The following is a 21,121-nucleotide window of genomic DNA, read 5'->3' as shown; positions in this document are numbered from 1 at the left end:
AGGAAATAAATGAATACTTTTAATGAACAAGGATGCATTCAATTGGTCAAAAGGGACAGTAAAGACATTTATAATGTTACAAAGTAATTATATTTTAGGTAAATCTTATTCTTCTATTGATCGAAGTATACTGAAATAAAATGAATTACGGTTTCCTCAAAACTGTTTTCAGTATTGATAATGATAAGAAATGTTTCTTGAGCAACAAATGAGCATATTAGAATGATTTCTGAAGGATCATGTGACACTCAAGACTGGAGTAATGATGCTGAAAACGATTGTTTTTACCGTATTTTTGATAAAATAAATGCCGTCTTGGTGAACTAGGCTTTCAAAAACATTTAAAAATCTTACCAAAACCCCAAACTTTTGAACGGTTACCTCACAAGACTGAATCGATCAGTTGAAAAATACTTCACTCAGAAATTAAAATTCTATCATTGTTGTTTTTGTCTACGTGGTAAAGCACCAAGTCAGTGGGGTTGAAAGATCATTTCCTTCAAATGGATAAACATTAACTGTTCTATTTAAAATGATACTACCCTTCTAAGACATTCACTCTGACAGAGTACATAGTGTATCGTGTACAGTAAGTACAAAGTGTATTGTTCATAATTTGGGATGCAACTAGGATCAGTCAGCATGTAGTGCACTCAATATGTAAATCATAATGAGATTACTCGCATCCAGATTTCCAATAGTTTTTACACAAAATGGCGTCTGATGCTTTTGCACACAAATAAGCGAATCAAGAGCAGAAGTCTTGTAATATTGCATATGCTCACCAATACGGATTCTTCTAGAGAGCGAACTTTAAGAGCAGGTCTTCACCCAGTTTGCAGATGTCTAGATAGAGCTGATGCTGCGCTAACCTCTCACACTGGAGAGCTAGCTGTACCTGAGTGCCGTCTGCACCTGTGAAGACCTGTCACGAGGATGGAAGTGTCAGGTGAAAATAGAGATGGTGACGTAGGAAACGCTTTTAGAATGTGTTCTTGTAACTCAAATGGTCTTTTCAGGTCTTTACTGCCTAAGAGAGGCACAGAAATTATTCAGGGTCTGCAACTGAAACGCAATCAGCCACAGCTGCTGTGACAGCCAGAGGGAATGTGAGGGGGGTGAATATCTGTGCAATATAGCTGAATGTTATATAAAGCTTTCTGCAGTAGTTCTACCCATGTACGCAATGCAAATTTAGCAGTCAAAGAAGTGATCTTAAAAATGTGTTTACAAGTGATATTAAAAATGTGTTTCACTATACTGTACATATTATGTGGATTATCATGCCAAGGCTTCTAAGAGAGGTAAATTGCAGAAGTGCTGCAAAATCTTTTTTTCTTGCAGTCTTCCAGTAATAAATATCAAAACATCCTTAAAGCAATCTAAATGTATCCAGGATCGTAATTGTGCATGATAAAACAATGAGGTCTTATTTTAGTATTATTTATATACCATTATAGTATTTAATAATATATATTGAATTACCTTTTATTTTTATTTTTTATTTATAATTTTGTGTACGGTACTTTATATTTTAGTAATTATAGCACTTCAACTTAACTTTAATTATTTCAGTTGGATGACAAGACAACAAGTTTAAGTTTTTCATCTAATATTATTTTTTATATTTTATTTCTTCTCGATTTCAATTCCCGGAAACCATTTCAGTAACACGTTGTTTAAAGCCTTTTTTTATAATTCATTATAAAAGTATTTTCAATGCATTAATTATGCCATGAAATGTACATTATGCACATCCCTTTATAATGCAGTAAAAGCTACATAAAGTAAAGTGTTGCCACAATTTCTAATAGTTTTTGTTTGAGTTAGTCAACAATAACAACACTGAAAAGAACATAATCTCAAATTAAGTTATGGTAGAAACATGAAAATAAAAATAAATAAAATAAAGTTATATTCTGTTATCTTGCACAATTTTGTTTCTTGAGTAAGTTTATCTCATTTCAAGAATGTTTATATTTTTACTGGAAAACAAGATAAACACTGATTAGTTGGTAATGTGTGTGGCTTGATTACAAGAGTTCTATGGGATTTAGTATCAATTGGAGTGATAATCTAGTGCTTCACTCCTCAAGTACTGAAGGGGGTGGAGAGGTAGTGACCATCTCCTCTACTGGTCAGCCGGCGGCCCTGTCAGCATCACCTCACCACAGATCAATCAGATCAATTCTCACAAACACAACAAGGTTTGCATGTGAAAGGCCATGAATGTCAGTTGGTGCACTGCCTCAGTTCATTCATATGTTTTGTTAAGAGCATGGACTATTCTATGGTATACCTAAAATTACTGGATGACATGAATTTGTACACTCCCACCTCTTTGTTATACATAAAGAACTAGTTTACAAAAATGTCTGTCACATCACATCCCCCATGTCATTTGGCACCTGTGTTATTTGCTTTATTTTGTGAAACACAATGAGAATATTCTGCAGAATGGTCAAGCTGCTCTTGAGTATATGAATGTAGACAGTGACTGTCAATCTCCCAAAAACATGAAGTACTTACATTTTATTTATTCTCTCAAACAGACTTGAAATATAGCACACACTCCAAAAGATTACGTGTTGGCTCAACAAAATTTTTTGCCTAATTTTTTTTTAGTTATGACAACTTCGAGTAGAATTAGAGTAAGTAATAATAATATTTTGAGTTGTACTACTACTTGAGTTGTAGCCATGGAACCAATTAAATATATTTCAGTTCCACAGCTATCAGCGTAAATAAGCGTAACTTATTTAACATGTATATTTATTGGGCAAGTAAGATATTAAACACTAACAGGTCTTTACTTTCACTATAAAAAAACAAAACAAATAAAATAACTCTTAATTTCAACATTTATTCTTCTTATCCAGTCTTATGCAAAGCATGATGGGAACTAGATATCCACTGCCTAATTTCAATATATATAATATTTTACACACACTTACACACATTATTACCGTAAGTTGATGTAATGATCAACATGATTATGCCAGCAGAACTCAACAAAATAATGTTTGACACTCAAAAGGTTTTATTAAAACAATAAGTTAGAATTTTAACTTGCAACCATGCATTTATTTAAGTTGTGGTTACAGGTCCCCTGTGCACATGTCATATGAAGTACTCTCATGGTGTTTTTATAGAACGTTTGACCTTTTTGAGCTTGACAGCCCCTAGTCTATGTCTTTCTTTGCCTCTTTTTTTTCTCCTTTTGTGTTAATCTAAAGAAGAAAATTATAATTTTGGGTTTGGAAGGACATGATCCCACTTTGCATTCATTTGGAACTCTTTTTATTACCAGAGCAAAAATAAACATTTTAGAATGTTTGCACATTTTGTATCTAAAATGTAAGACTAAAATGTTACTAAATGTACGCTACCATTCAAAAGTTTGGGGTTGGTAAGATTGTTTTTTGAAGTCTGTTATGCTCACGTAAGCTGAATTTCATTGATCAAAAATACATTTAAAACAAAAGTAATATTTTGAAATATTGTTTTAATATATTTGAAAATGTTCCAGAGACATTTCTTATTATCGATGTTAAAAACTTCTTTAAAAAAATGAATAAAATGTTCAAAAGTTCAGCGTTTATTTGAAATAGAAATCTTTTGTAACAACGTAAATCTATTTACTGTCACGTTTGATCACTTTAATGCATCGTTACTGAATAAAAGCATTAATTTCTTCCCCCCAAAAAATACACATCTCTGACTGACCCCAAACTTTTGAGCGGTAGTGTAATCATATCCATGCTGATATTCATGTGATATTGCTTAAACATGAAAAATGAAACTAGCCTGAGGGGAAAAACGCACACAGTACTCTCTCCTCGGCTCGACTGCAGTTCTCTTTCAGCGGCAGACCACAGGCCGTCTGTAATCTTCACACCTCCAGTCCTGTCCTCACTCTTCCCCCTGAAGCGTCACATCATGGCGATGATGTACCATGCTCTATTGAGACCCACTGTTCCCATGGCATGCATTTACTGTCTCCTCATGACTGCGTGTATGTGTGTGTGCGTGCATACGTGTGAGCCGCCATTCTCACACACTGAGGTAATGTGCATCTCTTCATCTCACAGGCAAACCCTCCCCCCATCATTGTGAACGCAGACTCACTGGATGCAGGCCCTTATGTAAGTATCTGCTTCATGCTCTCAGCACCCCCAGTAGCGCCTGCCTGCCTGACTGCCTGCCACGTGGAATTATCCCCCTCAGCCCGGCCAAACCTTTCCTGTTGTACATGAGATAATAACAATAAAAATATGCAGAGATTAAACCACAGCAGATGTGGCTTTAATGCAGAGTGCAATTATTATTTAACCGTTATAATGAGTAGTCTTTGACTGTGTTTATCAGCCCTATGCCTTGCACATGATTCATACCTCTCATTTTTATTGCGCTGAGTTTATAGCGATTCTGCTTTTTACATAATTAATGATAGTTGTGACCTTCTTGTGTATAATTTGTTAACATTACTTCATGCCTAATGATTTCGTTTATGAGTCTGTTAAACAATTTTTCTTTTGTCTATTACAGGTGAACGGGAGTGATGGCATGTATAAATATGAAGAGATCATTCTTGAGAGGGTAAATATCATTCAGCTGTGTTATATGTCTGTTATTTTAGGGTGTCTTGTATAACTTGCCAGTATTCTCCTCCACCAATGCTACCTATGAGGACCTGGACACTAGATGGCAGTAAATGTTGAGCTACGTAAATGCCTGCAATTGAACTTCAGTGGTACATTATCAAAACTGATCATCACCTCGGTTTCTGTCAATACTAGAACAGTTGTCAATACTTGAGAAACACAAATAATGATCAATCCTGATGAAAATCTATAGGGTTACACTTTATTTCGATAGTCCACTTTAGACATTCTACTAACTATAAGTAACTTTTCAACTACTGTACATGTCAACTAACTCTCATTAGAGTATTAGTAGACTGTAGTAGACTGTCAGTAGAGTGTAAGGTTATGGTTAGGTGTTAGGGTTCGGGTTAGGAGAACAAGTTGACTTGTAGTTGCCAAATTACTTCTAGTCAGTAGAATATCTGTTGGGGGACCAACAAAATAAAGAGTTAACAGATATTAAGCAGACAGTCTACTAATCCTCTAATGGCAGTTCGCTGACATGTAGCTGCAAAGTTACTTATAGTTAGTAGAATGTCTAAAGTGGACTATCGAAATAAAGTGTCACCATCTACGTATATTACATTCTTTGTAGATTACCATTAAATCAGTAGGTTTAAATGAGAGTTGAATTACCGGTAAATGTATTGACATAAAGGAAAACAGATGATAATGAAAAGTATTACAGTATGAACATCTACAGTCTTGTGTAGATCAAACACTACACTTATTTGGTGTAGTGCAAAAGTTACATTATTATTCTCATTATTCCTAAAACAGTTGAGATTAATTCTTGATCATTTGAAAACACTGCATTTTGATTATATTTATGGACTACTAACAGAGTTTTGAAAATGTACCATTTTTGATAATACCATGCGATTGATCTTAAGTACAGGTGCTGAACTATCATGGTTTTAACATTGCAAAGTCTTTTCACATTTGAAGTTTGTTCAATGCAAATGAATCTAAATCTATCTGCAAAGGCCATTCATTAAACAGCAGTGGATGTTGGATTTGGGTGCATCTCTGAGCTTTCAGCATAATTGCAGGGTGTTCTGTAAGTGCCATTTCTGTACGCTGAGGCCTAAATAAACTATGTTAAGATCTCACATGTTAAAAGGTCTGTGGGTGTGAACGCTTCTTTAGTTGGAGCTCTCGCAGTGGCTCTGGAGCATGGAAAGCTCACTGGGATGTCTTAGCTCCACTCGCTACTAATTTGCTCCGACCGTCGCTCATTAATTATAGAAAATAATAAAGTGAAATCTTTTCTCAGCTGTCTGCTTCAGGGCCTGTCTTTTGAGATGTGACTGTCAGACAGACCAGTCTGTCTCAGCTTATCCACAAATCTTTGTCAAACGTCTGCATTTCCTCATCTATAATATTCTGCTCATGTATGTCATTAATAGGGCAACTCTGGCCTTGGGTTCAGCATTGCTGGAGGTGTGGATAATCCACACATTCCTGACGATCCAGGAATCTTCATCACAAAGATCATCCCAGGAGGTGCCGCTGCCATGGATGGGAGACTAGGGTGAGTGATCTGTCTCTCAGGGTCTAATATTCATTTTGCGCAACTCTTGCTCTGTTCCAAAACCTAGTGAGCTGCCTGCATAGGCAGTATTTTAAGGCATCATAGGCAGGCCCCCCTTCCATAGGCTGTTCTAAAAGTTACTGATCTTAATTTGCCAAATTCTAATGCAGCCCTTTACCCGGAAGAGGCAATACTTTAGGATGAGCTCGGTTAAAAATTAATTCTAGATGGCGGACATGGCGAGAAAAACTTCAATACTGAAAGGTGTCTAATAAAAGTGAATAAAAAAACTATTATTCTGCTAAGTATTTTTATCCTATTCGGGTATTAGCTTAGCAACTAACTAACAGTGTCAGCTTAGCAACATCTACACGGTAAGGAATTTTGGGTGAAGACCGAAATATGGACGAAAATCTTTCGCATCCGGATTTTCATGTGAATTAGCTGTGTATAAGTTTGAAAGTGACTTCTGACAGATATTACTGTGTATTGATAGTAAACAATGGACTTTTTTGTGACCGCACCTTATGTTGAGTGTGCCAAATTGGGCGGTTATCTTTAGGATGATCTCTAAGAAGGAATCTGGCCAGTTTACTTGGTTTTGGAACAAAGTCTCTCTCTCTCTCTCTCTCTCCCTCTCCCTCTCTCTCTCTCTCTCTCTCTCCCTCTCCCTCTCTCTCTCTCTCTCTCTCTCTCTCTCTCTCTCTCTCTCCCTCTCTCTCTCTCTCTCCTCTCTCTCTCTCTCCTCTCTCTCTCCTCTCCCTCTCTCTCTCTCCTCTCTCTCTCTCTCTCTCTCTCTCTCTCTCTCTCTCTCTCTCTCTCTCTCTCTCTCTCTCTCTCTCTCTCTCTCTCTCTCTCTCTCTCTCTCTCTCTCCTCATATATATATATATATATTAGGGTGCACTTAATGTAATGGAGTTTTTTTGTTTTTTTTTTAATGTAAAGGTCTGTCCCCCTCATTCTGTTCCTTTTATGATGCATAGTAGCAGTTTCATTCAGATATATTATTATTTACTGGTTGCATTTATCGCAAAAATTGTATTGCCATTTTGCCAAATTGCCATTTTATTTCAATTTTGTTCACCAAAGTAAATTAATTCTTGAGGGTGAGTATTGTTATTTGTATAATTTAACTGCCACATCTGCAGACATTAATTGCTGACATTTTGGTCACTATATTTGACATCGTTTGTGTTCAACTGATTGTGCTGAACTGTTGATTATTAACTGCTGAAGTAACTGTTTAGTCTACTTTTTGAGCTACCAGTAATAATCATTAGAATACATCCAAATTTTGTCAGCTTTTTACTTTTCACATTACTAACACATTTGGGGGGTGAGAGGATGAAAAATAGAAAAAAAATTTTTTAGTGGCACCCTAATATATATATATATATATATATATATATATATATATATATATATATATATAACTTTATAAATTCATTACTTCATTGATCATATTATTGCTGTGTTGACTTTGAATTTCTTCTTGTGTCTAAGGGTAAATGATTGTGTTCTGCGCGTGAATGATGTGGACGTGTCGGAGGTTGTGCACAGCAAGGCAGTGGAGGCTTTGAAGGAGGCCGGCCCAGTGGTCAGGTTGCTGGTACGCAGAAGACAGGCTCCTCCGGAGACCATTTTGGAGGTCAACCTACTCAAAGGGCCTAAAGGTTAGAGGTGCTAAATGTGCACCTAAATACATTTGAGATACACACAATAGAATGGCTGTTATGCACAAATTGCTTTTATAGCAGTTCTGAATTATTTTGAACTGAATTCGTAAACATTGAGGCATTTTATAATAAATTTAAAGTTAACATCATTGTCAAAATTGCCCTTATTTACTTCTTGTGCAAAATGCATCAGTGCACATTTTTCATTTTTTTTCTCATTGAATTCCCTGTTTCTCTTGAGAATATGCCAAAATAAGTGGCAGGTTATGAGTGTCATTTCATGTTGACTTTAACTTCAGAAGATCTGATTTCCTGGTTAAAATGTTACTCCATTCCATTCATTCAAGGTCTTGGCTTCAGTATTGCTGGAGGTATAGGCAACCAGCACATCCCGGGTGACAACAGTATCTACATCACAAAGATCATCGAGGGTGGGGCGGCACAGAAAGATGGACGTCTGCAGACAGGCGATCGCCTACTAGCTGTAAGATTTCACCTTCACACATGCACCTGTGTACTTCACTATATGTAGAGCCAACTCATAGGCAACCTGGTTTTATGCATTGGAAGGTCATTGCATATATTTTTGCATTATTATTTTTTTTACAGTGAATTTCTATATGCTTCAATGACCACAGACACGGTTGTAGGCTATTATGTCGTATTATAGACAATATATCTCATGTGTGAAGGTTTATGGGCCACCGTGTGATTGATGTGAAGCTGAGCGCAAACGCAAACAAGGACACATCTGTGATCAAGAGAAACACTTGCATGGCACACAAGTGCCAGGAACTGAGCAAGCTTTGACATGGTCATAAATGCCATTAAAAGGCTATGCATCAATCACGGCAGCCATAACTGCAGACATGTAAATATGCCTTGTCTTCCCTTTCTTTTTTTGATTCAGTCAGGGAGCTTGATGTCTTGGACAGAGTGCCTAGAGTTGGTCAAATTTGAATTATCTCTTTCAAGTCTGTGATCACCAGCTGCACTGTTGCTTTTTGTGTGTGCAAAGTTATAATGTGACAAAGTGACAAAGTAAAGTTATTACAAACTAGATTTGATACTGCATCTGATAATAGTGTGTATCCATACTTTTTTTTGGGGGGGGGATGGTGTATTACAAGAATGTAGATGAAAAAATCAGTTGTGAAAGTGACACTCCATTATGCACAGGGTCAGGCAAAATTCAAAATTGATGTATTATCTCCCTTTTATTCAATGAGTTGACATTTAAATTGAATTATCTATGTTGTGTGTTTCATGTTACCTCTCATCTTGGTATCGGTAACTGAAAAGTTAAACCTATTATTAAAAACTACATTAGCAGAAGTTGTATGACTTTTTGCATTTAATTTAAATTAAATTCTGCTTCCTTTCATTCAAAATAGAATTTGGATTCCTGTTTACAGTTAACTCCTCTCTGGTCACAAATTGCTCCAAGTTTTGCTGCATTTTCAGATTTTTATTTAAATCTTTGAAGCAACTAAGAAAAAGGAATGCCTTTTAACTCTCTAAAAACATTTTTTGGGGTATTTATTATTTTTAAGTTATTATTTTATTTATGTATGCGGCTTGGATTTATTGTGGGTGTGTTTAACAGTGATAATGCGTGTTAGTTATTTGCAGAGGTGTAATAAAGAAGAAGAAAAAATTCCTTGATGGTCATACGACTGAAATTTGACCAATCTGTTGGCGTCTATTGACCAGTGAGTATTTCAGAGAGGCAGTTGTGGGTCCAATTAGCTATTTACTCACATTTCAAACAGACTTGACTCCTTCCACTCCCTTAGAACAAATTGGACACATTTCTATCTGTCAAGCACTTAGTTTTCTGTAGTGTTGTAGGTGCCCTAAAGCTTACAAAGGAAAAAGCACTGCGCCTTTCCAGCTACCCCACCCTCTCGTCCTTCCTTTTGTGACCGGACGGCTGAGAGCTGGAGAATTGAACCCCGTCGTTGATTGTTGGGCCATCCAGCCTCCGCTCCAGGCGCTTCCTTCCCACATCTTCAAATGTGCTGTCGTGAACATTCTGAGTCACGCTTCATAGACCAGCCGATGTAACATGCGTGTGTGTGTCTGCCTTCGCAGGTGAATAACATTATACTTCAGGATGTACGTCATGAGGAGGCTGTGGCCGCCCTGAAGAATACTTCAGACATGGTCTATCTGAAAGTGGCCAAGCCGGGACCAGTACATCTCAACGACATGTACGCCCCACCAGACTACTCAAGCAGTACGTACCTTCTTTTGCTGATCTCCATCAGCCTTATGCCCTTACTACCTTAAAAACAGTCCTGAGCTGTTTATTTTATAGCCCAAGCACATGACTTTTCACACTACATGATAAACGTGAAAATGACTTTGCGGTTAGGGCAGTTCAAACATAACCTACATCCATATCTGCTTTTATCTGTAACCCTGTAATGAAAGCGAGTGGTGCAGAGCCTGTGAGTGCTGTGGAGTTTTGTAACAGCACTGTGGTGTAGCAGTGGGCGCTGTTTTCAGACACCCACACACACTGCACTGCTGCTCCCATCAGAACACTGATCCCTCCCTCCCACTGAGAGACGAGGCTTTCACACAATCCACCTGCACAATTGCACACACAGCGGCCAAACTTACTACTAATGGCGGCTGAATATCTCTTTTTGGCCATGAAACTGTATTTAGCATTTTTATTAAAAATATATATTGTTTAAATTGAATAGCGATTACATTGAGATTATTTAGCTGTTTTTTACATGCATATTCATGTCATATACGAGATGAGCCAGTCCCTCTATAAAAGTCTCTCAACAAAAGTCCAACTATAAAGCTGTACCTCAGTCAGTCATTTTTTACTTAATCCAGGAATATTGCACATACAGTGCCCTCCAAAAGGCAAAGTGGGATTATGGACAATATCAGCATGAATCCTTATCCTTATTATTTGCAATTAAAACCAGCAATAATGATTTCCTTTTTTATTCGAAAATAAAAGACACACTACCGTTCAAAAGGTTGAGGTTATTTGTGTTTTTTTAAATATAAATAAATAATATGTTTATTCAGTAAAGACATCAAATTAAAATAGTGTATATTTTACATTTATAAAATACATTTACTGTATATTTTGGCAAAATATTTTTATTTCAATTTTTTTTTTTTTTTTACTCTCCATACATCAAAGAATCCTGAGAAAAAGTGTATCAGACTTTCAAGAAAAATATTAAGCAGCACTACTGTTTGAACATTGATAATAATAAGAAAGGTTTCTTGCACACCAAATCATCATATTATAATGACTTCTGTAAAAGTAATGATGCTGAAAATTCAGCTTTGCCATCACAGGAATAAATTCCATTTTTAACTATTTTGTTTTTACTATTAACTATTAATATTACAATTTAATTGTAATAATATTTCAGAATATTATTGTTTTACTGTATATTTGATCAAATAAATACAGCTTTGATAATCATAAGAGACTTCTTTTAAAAACATTTCAAAAAGTCTTACCAACCATAACATTTTTAATGGTTGTACAGTATATATGCACATCACAATCAGGCATGCTTTTTGGCAGCTGTGATGCCTGATAACTACCGGTAGATTAAATTAGGCCCAGGCCTCATAGTTTGTGTTGTCCCTTATCAATAATCACAAAATAAGGATTTATGTTTATAATGTTCAAAAACCTAGTCAAATTATCCTTTTTTACAAATTGATTTAAACTAGGTTCTGCACACACATCTTAGAGAGATGAACCGGTCCTCTTTAGTTACCTGGTGAAATCATCTGCCTTTTTTCCCCTTTACTGGTCTCGGCCTCCCTCCAGCCTTTCCCACCATGGTGGACAACCACGTCGGACACAACTCCAGCATGGCCTACATGGGGGGCATGGAGCCTAAACCAGTGTACCAGCCACCCCAGGTCACCCCCTCGAGGTACTCCCCAGTCCCACGGCACATGCTGGGGGAGGAGGACTTCACCAGGTCAGAGTCAAGAATTGAATCATCTATTCACTTTACGGTCACTCACTTCTTCACTCCAGGGTTCCCACGGCCATGAAAAATCTGGAAATATCAGCCCTGGAAAAGTCACCCAAATAGAAATTTCTACAGCTCTAAAATATTTAATCATCTTGAAATGCACTTTTAATAATAAAAATGGTAAATAATAAAAAATTCCTGCAAAGCAACTGAAAAAATCATGAAAATGTATTGGTCAAAAAGTGTGGGAACCCTGTCACTCACTCAGATGTCACTTTTTGAGAGCACTCATGCACAAATGACAAAAAGCAACACTTGCATGTCCATATAAATATATATTTGATTAGAGGTGTACTTTGTTTTACCACAATCTGTGCTACAGTTCTTCAGCTTTAGTTGTTTAATTTCTTTTTGGCAATACTGTTCACATTTTATGATGTAACTGCGAAAAGATAGAACAAAAAAAAAAGATTTTAAGTAGGTGTCGAGTGTGGGCTGAAGAACGTCTACGAGGTGTCTTATGCCTCTCTGTGGTGGTGTGTTTGTGAACATTGCTTTAACGCAACATGACTGGTTGAATAAAGTCTCCAACACAATTCCCAACACGGCAAACAAACACTCTGGGTATAAGAAATGCTTCTGGCATGGGGTCAAATGTCTTGAAATTACGGCCACTGTTGCCTGGACATGAGATGTGTTTTACCTCTCTGAGCATGGACTCCCTGGAGCCTGTGAGTCAGCCCGGGCCCCAGAGCTGACTCGTCCCTCTCTAGCCATCCAGCTGAAGGCATCCTCACTTCTGCATGTGTGTGTTTGTCTCGTCTGTGTGCATGTGTATGTGTCTTCATACAGTATGTCTCAGTGTCTGCTGTCTCTGTGTGTCTGAAAGCGCCCCGTTTACTGTGTGATTTCTGTACCTCCAATAGGGGCGAGCCCATTTACAGTGCCATCCACAAACCTCATGGGGACACCAGCCCTCCCTCCCCCCATCTGTGCAGCAGGGGGTCTGGGGACGTGGGCTGCAGCCCCGCCCCGCCTGCTCTGTGTCAAAGCCTGGTCCCGTACACCGGCAGGTACTAACCACTGCTTCTCGCTCTGCCTGGCTTAGCATAGCATAGCCTAGTAGTTAACCTAATAACCCCGTCCCACCGCACGGCCACCACCCTTCCCCCTACCTCAGCTCAACCTGCAGTGTGGCACAGGTAAGGTCTTGAGGCGATATAGCTCCCTGCCTCGAGCCGTTTACTCCTCTGCAGTGTTGAAGAGATGCCATGCTTTTTTAGCTTGTGGTATTAAACTCCTAAAGGCCTGTTCACACCAACAGGAATGTTTAGCACAAAGAAATTGGTCCAGTTTTCAAATGTGATTTGTCTGTACAGACCCGGGCTGAATGAAAATTTACATTCACCCTCTGACTGTCGGTGGCGCTTTTAGAAAGCAGAAATTTTCTGGTTACTCCGGGACACAAAGCATTAAGAAACTTCATGTTTCTGATTCCCTCGTCATGGAGAAGAAAGTAAATCAAACGGTATTTACTTGTTTTTTTGTATTCGCTGTGGTGTTTGTCAAACAATAAGTGCACAGAGATTCTTCCTCAGCTATTCACTGTTACTTAGCAAAATACTCTGTTTGTGAGCGCCACAATGCTAGGACAAAGATCACTTTCCTCTTCTGACATGTCATACTCGCTGTTTTTCATGAATATATGACTTGATCTGCAGAAGGACAGATGCAGGTATTTGCACACGCTCAGTCGATCTCTCTCTCTCTCTCTCTCTCTCTCTCTCTCTCTCTCTCTCTCTCTCTCTCACTCTCTCTCACTGTCTGTTTAGGCTTGTTTAGTGCAAATCTTCAGAGCCTCAGTGCAAATCACAATGGTACACAGACTCTTAATTAAGTAAAAGAATACATTCTTCACTTTTGTTATCATTATTCACTTATTTAACATTCAATACACATGCATGAAGTGTAAAACAAGAAGGGCATAGCCTTATGAAAAAAGAAAAGAACATGAACATCGCGGATGGCTTGTCAGTATCGCGGTATTACAATATTGCGATTATTGCGTCAGCCCTACCAAGTTGTTGTTTTATGTAACAGCAGCGGCTCTGGGCATGTGATCAAAAGCGTGAATCCTGACGGTTGGCCAATTTTATTCACAATGGGATGGAAAAGAGACGTCATTGACACCATGCGTATATACGTGTGGGTCTGATCAGGTGCATTATCAGCTGCTCATTCAAATTAAAATCGCACAGAATTTCGAACGAAATATTTGTCTTGCTGTGAACAGGCCTTTAAGCACCTTTAGAGTCAATAGAGTCACAACTGTTTTGCACAGACTGTTTAGGTATAGTTTACCCAAAAATGAAATTTCTGTCATCATTTACTCACCTCATGTCATTTCAAACCCGTATGGAACATAAAAAGTAATCTTGAAAGTCTCCATACAAAGACATTAAATGGTGTCCAATGTTGTTTGTACCCCAATGATTTTCAAAAAATAAATAAATCTGTGTTTCACAGAAGAAATTCATACATGTGAGTAAATTATGGCAGAATTTTTATTTTAATGAACTTGAATCTTGCACAACCTACAGTAAATAGTTAAAGACATTTTAATCAAAACGGTAAAGCTGTTTTCAAAACAGTTAACCATTTAGTAAATTTTCAATAAGGTGATAAATAATGCCACTAATTATGTTTTGTATGTTGAGGTATCATCCCATACTGATCCTAAAGAAAAGTGCTTAAGTTGCCTACTATTGCCATCTTCCTTTTTTTTTTGTTATTGAAACATTCAACGTTATTTGAAAATTCTGTTAAAATATACTGAAGAAGCCTGCAGCCTTTTGCTTTGGCAAAAAACAAAATCGGGGGTTACCCCTAACACCCCCCAAACCCCAACCACCCAATTCACGCCCTGCCCATTTTGTATCTATGTTCAATCTCAGATAGTATGTGAGTTTAAACCTAAGCCATCATCCTTTACCAGCCCATATAATGTCCTGTTGTTTTGTGTGCTCTCTGAAGCAGTCTTAGTCTGAGGGATGTACTGTGACTGGCTGTCTGGGATGGGTATAATCTACTTTATGTATCACACTATGTGTCAGTGACTGTTGGTTAATTCTCGCATACTCACTGTACTGTAGTACAGGCTCTACAGACTAAGGCTAATTATTCAATTCATTTTCCACAACCCTCACTCTACATATTAACCTTTAGCACATAACTAGTCGACAGATTATCATGACATGATGATACCTTGTGCAGTTTATTGAAGAGTGTGTGCTATTAAAAGTTGGACTTACAATGTCCGGCAGGTAGAATACATAGACTTACATTGAAAGACTGGAGCTGTATCAGAAACTTTTTTTTTTTGCCTTTGACCAGTTAGCAATCACCCGGAACTCCCTAGCAAACACATAGCAACATCCTGACAACCTAAACACTCTAGCAACTGCATACAAATGCCCTGCCCTATTGCATGTGCTAGTACCACAAACATTTTTTGCAGAAATTCTTATAAAACAACATTGTACAATTGTAGGATGGCATTAGACAATATGAAGAGTTTTTGTTTAACTTGTATACAGAGCTATTCTTCCACATGGTGCCCACAAGTGTGTGTGTGTGTGTGTGTGTGTGTGTGTGTGTGTGTGTGTGTGTGTGTGTGTGTGTGTGTGTGTGTGTGTGTGTGTGTGTGTGTGTGTGTGTGTGTGTGTGTGTGTGTGTAGTTTAACAATACTGACCTCCCACCTTTTGAAGTCTTGTACATGTATGTTTATAGTATATGTTCATCTGTTTGTATACTAGCATTGCTGTAGGTGTGACAGAGACTGGAGCGGTCACCCAAAGATTTATTATTCTCCAAACACATAAATACACACTCATGGAACCTTCCAACACAGGAATGTTTTGGCTTCTGTTGCAGTTATGTAAATATAAACAGTAGGACCTGCTCTTACCATAAATGTATAGGGAAGTGAGAGGTCGATTCTGCAGTCAGACTACAAATGAGTAGTGGCACACATTCCTGAAGCTGTCATGATTCATTTGAATGGGGGGGAAAGCAGGCCACAAACACACACACACACACACACACACACACACACACACACACACACACACACACACACACACACACACACACACACACACACACACACACACACACACACACACACACACACAGTGTGTGCCCATGCCCATCACACACATAGATACACTTAGACAGTCTGTTATAATGTGCTGACATGAACACACACTCCCTTTGACACGTAGCCCAAACACACACACACGCATGCACGCAGTATGAGGCATACTATTTAAACCTACACAGGGCTACACCTACCAAAGTACATAAATAGTGTTATATTATCCCACTTTGCACTTCACTGTGCCTAAACTAAGCTGTCAAAGTAAGTCTGAACCTTATCACAATCACCCTGGAGGTCTCCCCAGAGGCTAATAAAAGTTGTTTACAGGCACATATACTTTGTGTTGGTGTACAGTGACAGTTCACTCCTGAGGACTCTGTCAGTGTGTGTGTGTGTGTGTGTGTGTGTGTGTGTGTGTATATGACTGAGTCACAGGAGAGACTCTGATAGGCCCTCTGCCCATCTGTGCTTCCCCCACACTAGCACGGCAGTCACAGACACATTTAGATCCCTCCATCTGACCCAGTACACACTAACGGCCCCCTGGCTTCTTTACCAGCTGAATACGTTATGGAGATTCGGGAGAGATTTCCCACCCACCCTTCGGATTGCAGAACATAATCTGCCGTGCCACCAATCGAACAGGCTAATGACAATCTGCTCGCACACTCATGTTCACAAATGATGGACACACTTTTAGATACAAACCCAGACAGAGATGTGTATAATCACACAAATCTTTTAAATAGTTCAGGCCATTCGTGACCATGTTTGATTATGGTTTTCAAAAATGGCTTCCTTGCATGACTCATGGAGTTTGTTTTTCCATTCAGTGCATTACGTCACTTGGAATTCAGACTGCCACATACACAACTGTAGGGGGAATAATAATAAATATTATATATAGGCTATATTTATATATCTTTAAGTATTTTGTAACTTGTGTTGAAAAGCTGTGCGTTGCAGATTTATCAGGTTATGGTTGATGTTTCAAACTAAAAAAGGATATATAAATTAAATATCCACTGAAACTTAATGCATAGAAAAATCATGAATTATGTTGACCGAGGGGCAAATGGTTTTATAGCAAGATATTTTGTGAAGCGGGGTAACATACATGGGAACATTCACCAGTTTCATGCTGAACACATAACTATAGTTTTAATGTTTGGGTTTGGTAAGATTTTTTTTTAGACGATATTAATACTTTGCATTGAATTGATCAAAAGTGACAGTAAAAACATTTATAATGTTACCAAAGATTTCTATTACTGTTCTTTTTATTTTTATATCTTTTTATCCTATTTTTGAAAGAATCCTGAAAGAACTGTTTTCAACATTGATAATAATAAGAAATGTTTCTTGTGCAGCAAATCAGCATATTAGATTTCTTAAGTATCATGTGACACTGAAGACTGGAGTAATGATGCTGAAAATTCAGCTTTGTCATCACAGGAATACATTACATTTGAAAATATATTCTAATAGAAAACAGCTATTTTAAAATGCAGTCTGGGTGAGCATAAGAGACTCTGTTTCGAAAACATTAAAACATTTTTACCAACCCCAAACTTTTGACCGGTAGTGTATAAACAAGTGTACATGTCAACACTAAAGGACTGAAGAATCAAAATCAGATGTACACCTCATTGAGTAACTGTATTTCCCAGTACAATTGACAAATCAGAATCTAAATCTTAACATCATTGTCAATAAAGCAACACGATAAGTCAAGTCACTCATTTGTTATTAGGTTTAGTTTATACTGTGCAAACAATATAGCATTAGGCAGTATAGAATATAATTGAAGCTGGTACTTTTTGGCAGCTTTACTCAGTGACGCACCTGATTGTAAACTGTTGACACACTTGGTTTATTCTTAGCTGCTTGGAGAGGCTGGAAATATCTTGAACGTCTCTTGGCGTGAAGTCAAATGGGACTGAAGAAGTGTGTTCTGAGGAAGAGATTGGTGGTTTTCAACCAGAGCTTTGAAAGCATTCAGAGAAAGAGGAAGACAGTGCAGCCCGCAGTAGCCATGAAAGCCATATGATCCTGCCAAAGAGAATATGTTTTCCATGGTGAATTATGTCTCTGCGTGTTTCCAGAGAGCAGTATCCTGTGTCCACCATTAATCACCCAATCAGAGCCAATTACTTAGAGCGGAAAGAGAAGCAGACAGACTGCACTGGGGCATTGCAACCCTGTAAACCTTTGAACCTTGTGGTCATCCTTCAGTTAGGTCTGGAAATTTCCTGGGGGAGGGGGGTTCATATTCAACACCCCCGTGTTGAATATGAAATCTTTAATTAAACTGTAGTAATTTCCTCTTCCTCGGAAACAACTTTCCTTGTCCACTGACATCACTTAGGCCACGTGGGCTGTTGCATAATTTTAGCCAATTAAATATCTACTTAGCCATTGTTTTACATTCAGATAGAATTACTGTATTATCGCGGCCACTTTTTTATGATCCAATCAATTTATAATCGATCAAATCAAAATGGAGGATGTATTATTGCGGTGGACAGCAGTTCATGTGGCTGGGTAAGAGTTAAGTCTTTCTCTGTTCCTGCAGAGGTGACGCGTGACAGGCGATGTGGTGCTGTTTCCCATCACTCCCCTTTCACTTAGAGAAAGCACACATATACACATACGGCACTTTACAGCCTGTCTGGAGCGAGATACAGAGTCCTGGGGAAAATATTCTTTATATCCCTGCCTGGTAGCTAGCGGCAGGCACCATGTTCACAGTTAACATCTCGTCTTCGTTGCCAATGTTAAAAGTCAATGTAGAGAGACGAGGTAGGACAAGCATCACCCTCATGAACAGGTACAGGAGGTCCAGGTAATGGTTTGAGTGAGTGAGTGACTGCTGGCATCTGATAACTGCTTTATCTGTTTGTGTACAAGGGCGCCATGAATTGTATAGCTAAGCTAATAGCAATAAATTTGCTGTTCATTTCTTTCATTTGCTTTGGTACTATTCTAATAAAATAGACTTTTAAAATAAATTCTTAGTACTAATCTCCCATTGATCTTTTTCAAAATCAGACTTAATTTAGAATAAAACTGTATTTTCTCCAGATCTAATAAGTGTTTGACCTTGGCATTAAAAGTAATTGCCTTTAATTAATTAAATTAACAGTCATTTTCATATGCTTCTGTTTTCATTTATTTTAATACTTCTGATTATCATCAAACTGATCTTAATGTTTACAGTAATCAACAAAGGATTTGATATCAGGGTGCAATTCAGAAATTCAATTAATCTAATTTAAATGAATGATGTGGAATTGCAATTTGAACCAATTAAAAAAAGTAGAATTAAATGAATCAAAACTCAAAAGCATACACGTTTTAAATGCGTGTCGGCCTGACCTAGTTGGTAGAACAGTTAATTTCCCAGAACCTATTGTCTATGTTGAATATCTTTGAATTGCAATTAAATTCCTCATCCTGTCATTTCAATTAAACTTTCTGTGGAAATTCAACTTCTTGAAATAAAAGGGAACATATTTTTCAATTCTTAATTATGCACAACCCTGTCTGGTATATCTATAGAGTTTTAACAGGTTAATCAACCACAATTGTTAAGGATACATGTTCAAAATGAGTGTGTGTGAGCTTTTGCAATTTGTCACTTAGAGCAGGATAGACTGCAAAAGAGAGGAACTAATAAATAATGTTGTGTACAAGACACCCATTAGAGCGACAGAAAACAGGGAACTGTTGTCCAGGTCATGGTTTTACTGTGTGTCATGTAATAAATAGAGGTTAAAAAGGTGTTTAAAAAAACAGTTTACCACTTGAATCAAATTTATGGACATAAGGTTCTCAGTAAATAGATTCACACTCCAGTACACCAGTAGATCACACCACAGTCTTTTTGTGTAATTACATGTTTCATATATGGACCAAACACTTAGCACAACTTGTCCGGTCACATAAAAGTGCTGTTTTCAGCGTCATAAAGCTGCACCATGGGCAGTCGAGATGGAATGGCTCATGTCGAGAGCTAGCCGAGTTCTGCAGAATTCTGAGAAACATGCGTACTGCCCTGCTGAAAGCAGGGAGCTGTCACTACAAATGTTGATGTGTTGCATTTTTGGGAACTGGTTATGGTGTGTTATTCTGCAGTACATTCGGAAAGGGTTTTTGACAGCCCCTGAATGTAGTCGAGTCTCGCTGGTGTGCCAGCTCTGGGCAGTCTGGAATGCCTCTCTGCCTGCAGATGAATCACGGCTGCTGAAAAAGTGCCGCAGTCCTGCACAACGCAGGAATGAGCTCAATGTGTGAATGCGTTTTGTGTGGGAAAGTGTGTTAGTTATCTGTGTGTATGTGTTAGCGCTCATTTCTGGAACAGATCTGGAACACTTGTTGTTTAGCTTTGTTGTGGATGAAAGTTTGCCAGTCTCCTCTAGTCGTGACTAGATTGTTGTGTTTTCTCATGGATCTGTTCTTCTCGATTTCCTCTCTGTAAATGACAGGATGAAAACGAAATGCAAAATAATAATTAACATTATTACTGTTCCTTAACCCTATGAATTCTCTTTTTTTTCTTGATGCAGTCTGGGATGAATGAAGCCCATCCCACTCTTAAATGTCTTAATGTGGTGTTTCCACTATATATATTTTTTATTTTTATTTTTTATTTTTTTGGCACATATATGTCTGTCTTCGTCCCCTTCCTGCTGCTGTGGTGATCTGAGTCCATACTGATCCTTGACACTGTGGTTCTGCTTGGCAGGGAGCCGCGGAAGATCCTACTGCACAAGGGTTCCACAGGTTTGGGATTCAACATTGTGGGCGGGGAGGACGGAGAGGGCATCTTCGTATCTTTCATCTTGGCAGGAGGGCCAGCCGACCTGAGCGGGGAGCTGAGGAGAGGAGACCGCATCCTGTCGGTCAGTAACTGTCTTTGACACTCAAGTAAAAATAGCAAGGATTAACAGCATTAAAATATATACTACTACCATTCAAAAGTTTGGGGTCAGTAATATTGAATACTTTTTTTGTTTTTGAAAGAAGTCTTATGCTCACATAGGCGGCATTTATAAATACAGTAAAAAAAAACAAAAAACCCATAATATTTTGACATATTACAATTTAAAATAACTGTTTTGTATT

At 38.0% G+C, this 21,121-nt stretch overlaps 1 protein-coding gene across 2 annotated transcripts in view; it reads left to right on the top strand.

Moving 5' to 3' along the window:
• Positions 1–21,121, top strand: part of dlg3 (discs, large homolog 3) — a 96,652-nt gene that overhangs the window by 53,669 nt on the left and 21,862 nt on the right. The window contains exons 2-10 of one of the 2 annotated variants that reach the window (XM_079630330.1): positions 4,092–4,145; positions 4,549–4,599; positions 6,056–6,180; positions 7,685–7,854; positions 8,205–8,341; positions 9,952–10,096; positions 11,681–11,837; positions 12,761–12,907; positions 20,742–20,898. In XM_079630330.1, the coding sequence (XP_079486456.1) occupies positions 4,092–4,145; positions 4,549–4,599; positions 6,056–6,180; positions 7,685–7,854; positions 8,205–8,341; positions 9,952–10,096; positions 11,681–11,837; positions 12,761–12,907; positions 20,742–20,898 (1,143 nt within the window). The remainder of the gene's footprint in view (positions 1–4,091; positions 4,146–4,548; positions 4,600–6,055; positions 6,181–7,684; positions 7,855–8,204; positions 8,342–9,951; positions 10,097–11,680; positions 11,838–12,760; positions 12,908–20,741; positions 20,899–21,121) is intronic. The other variant, XM_079630331.1, reaches the window with a different exon arrangement.

This window comes from Phoxinus phoxinus, assembly GCF_949152265.1.
Source record: "Phoxinus phoxinus genome assembly, chromosome: 12".
Taxonomy (NCBI): Eukaryota; Metazoa; Chordata; class Actinopteri; order Cypriniformes; family Leuciscidae; genus Phoxinus; species Phoxinus phoxinus.
This window is presented reverse-complemented; position numbering and strand designations above follow the sequence as displayed.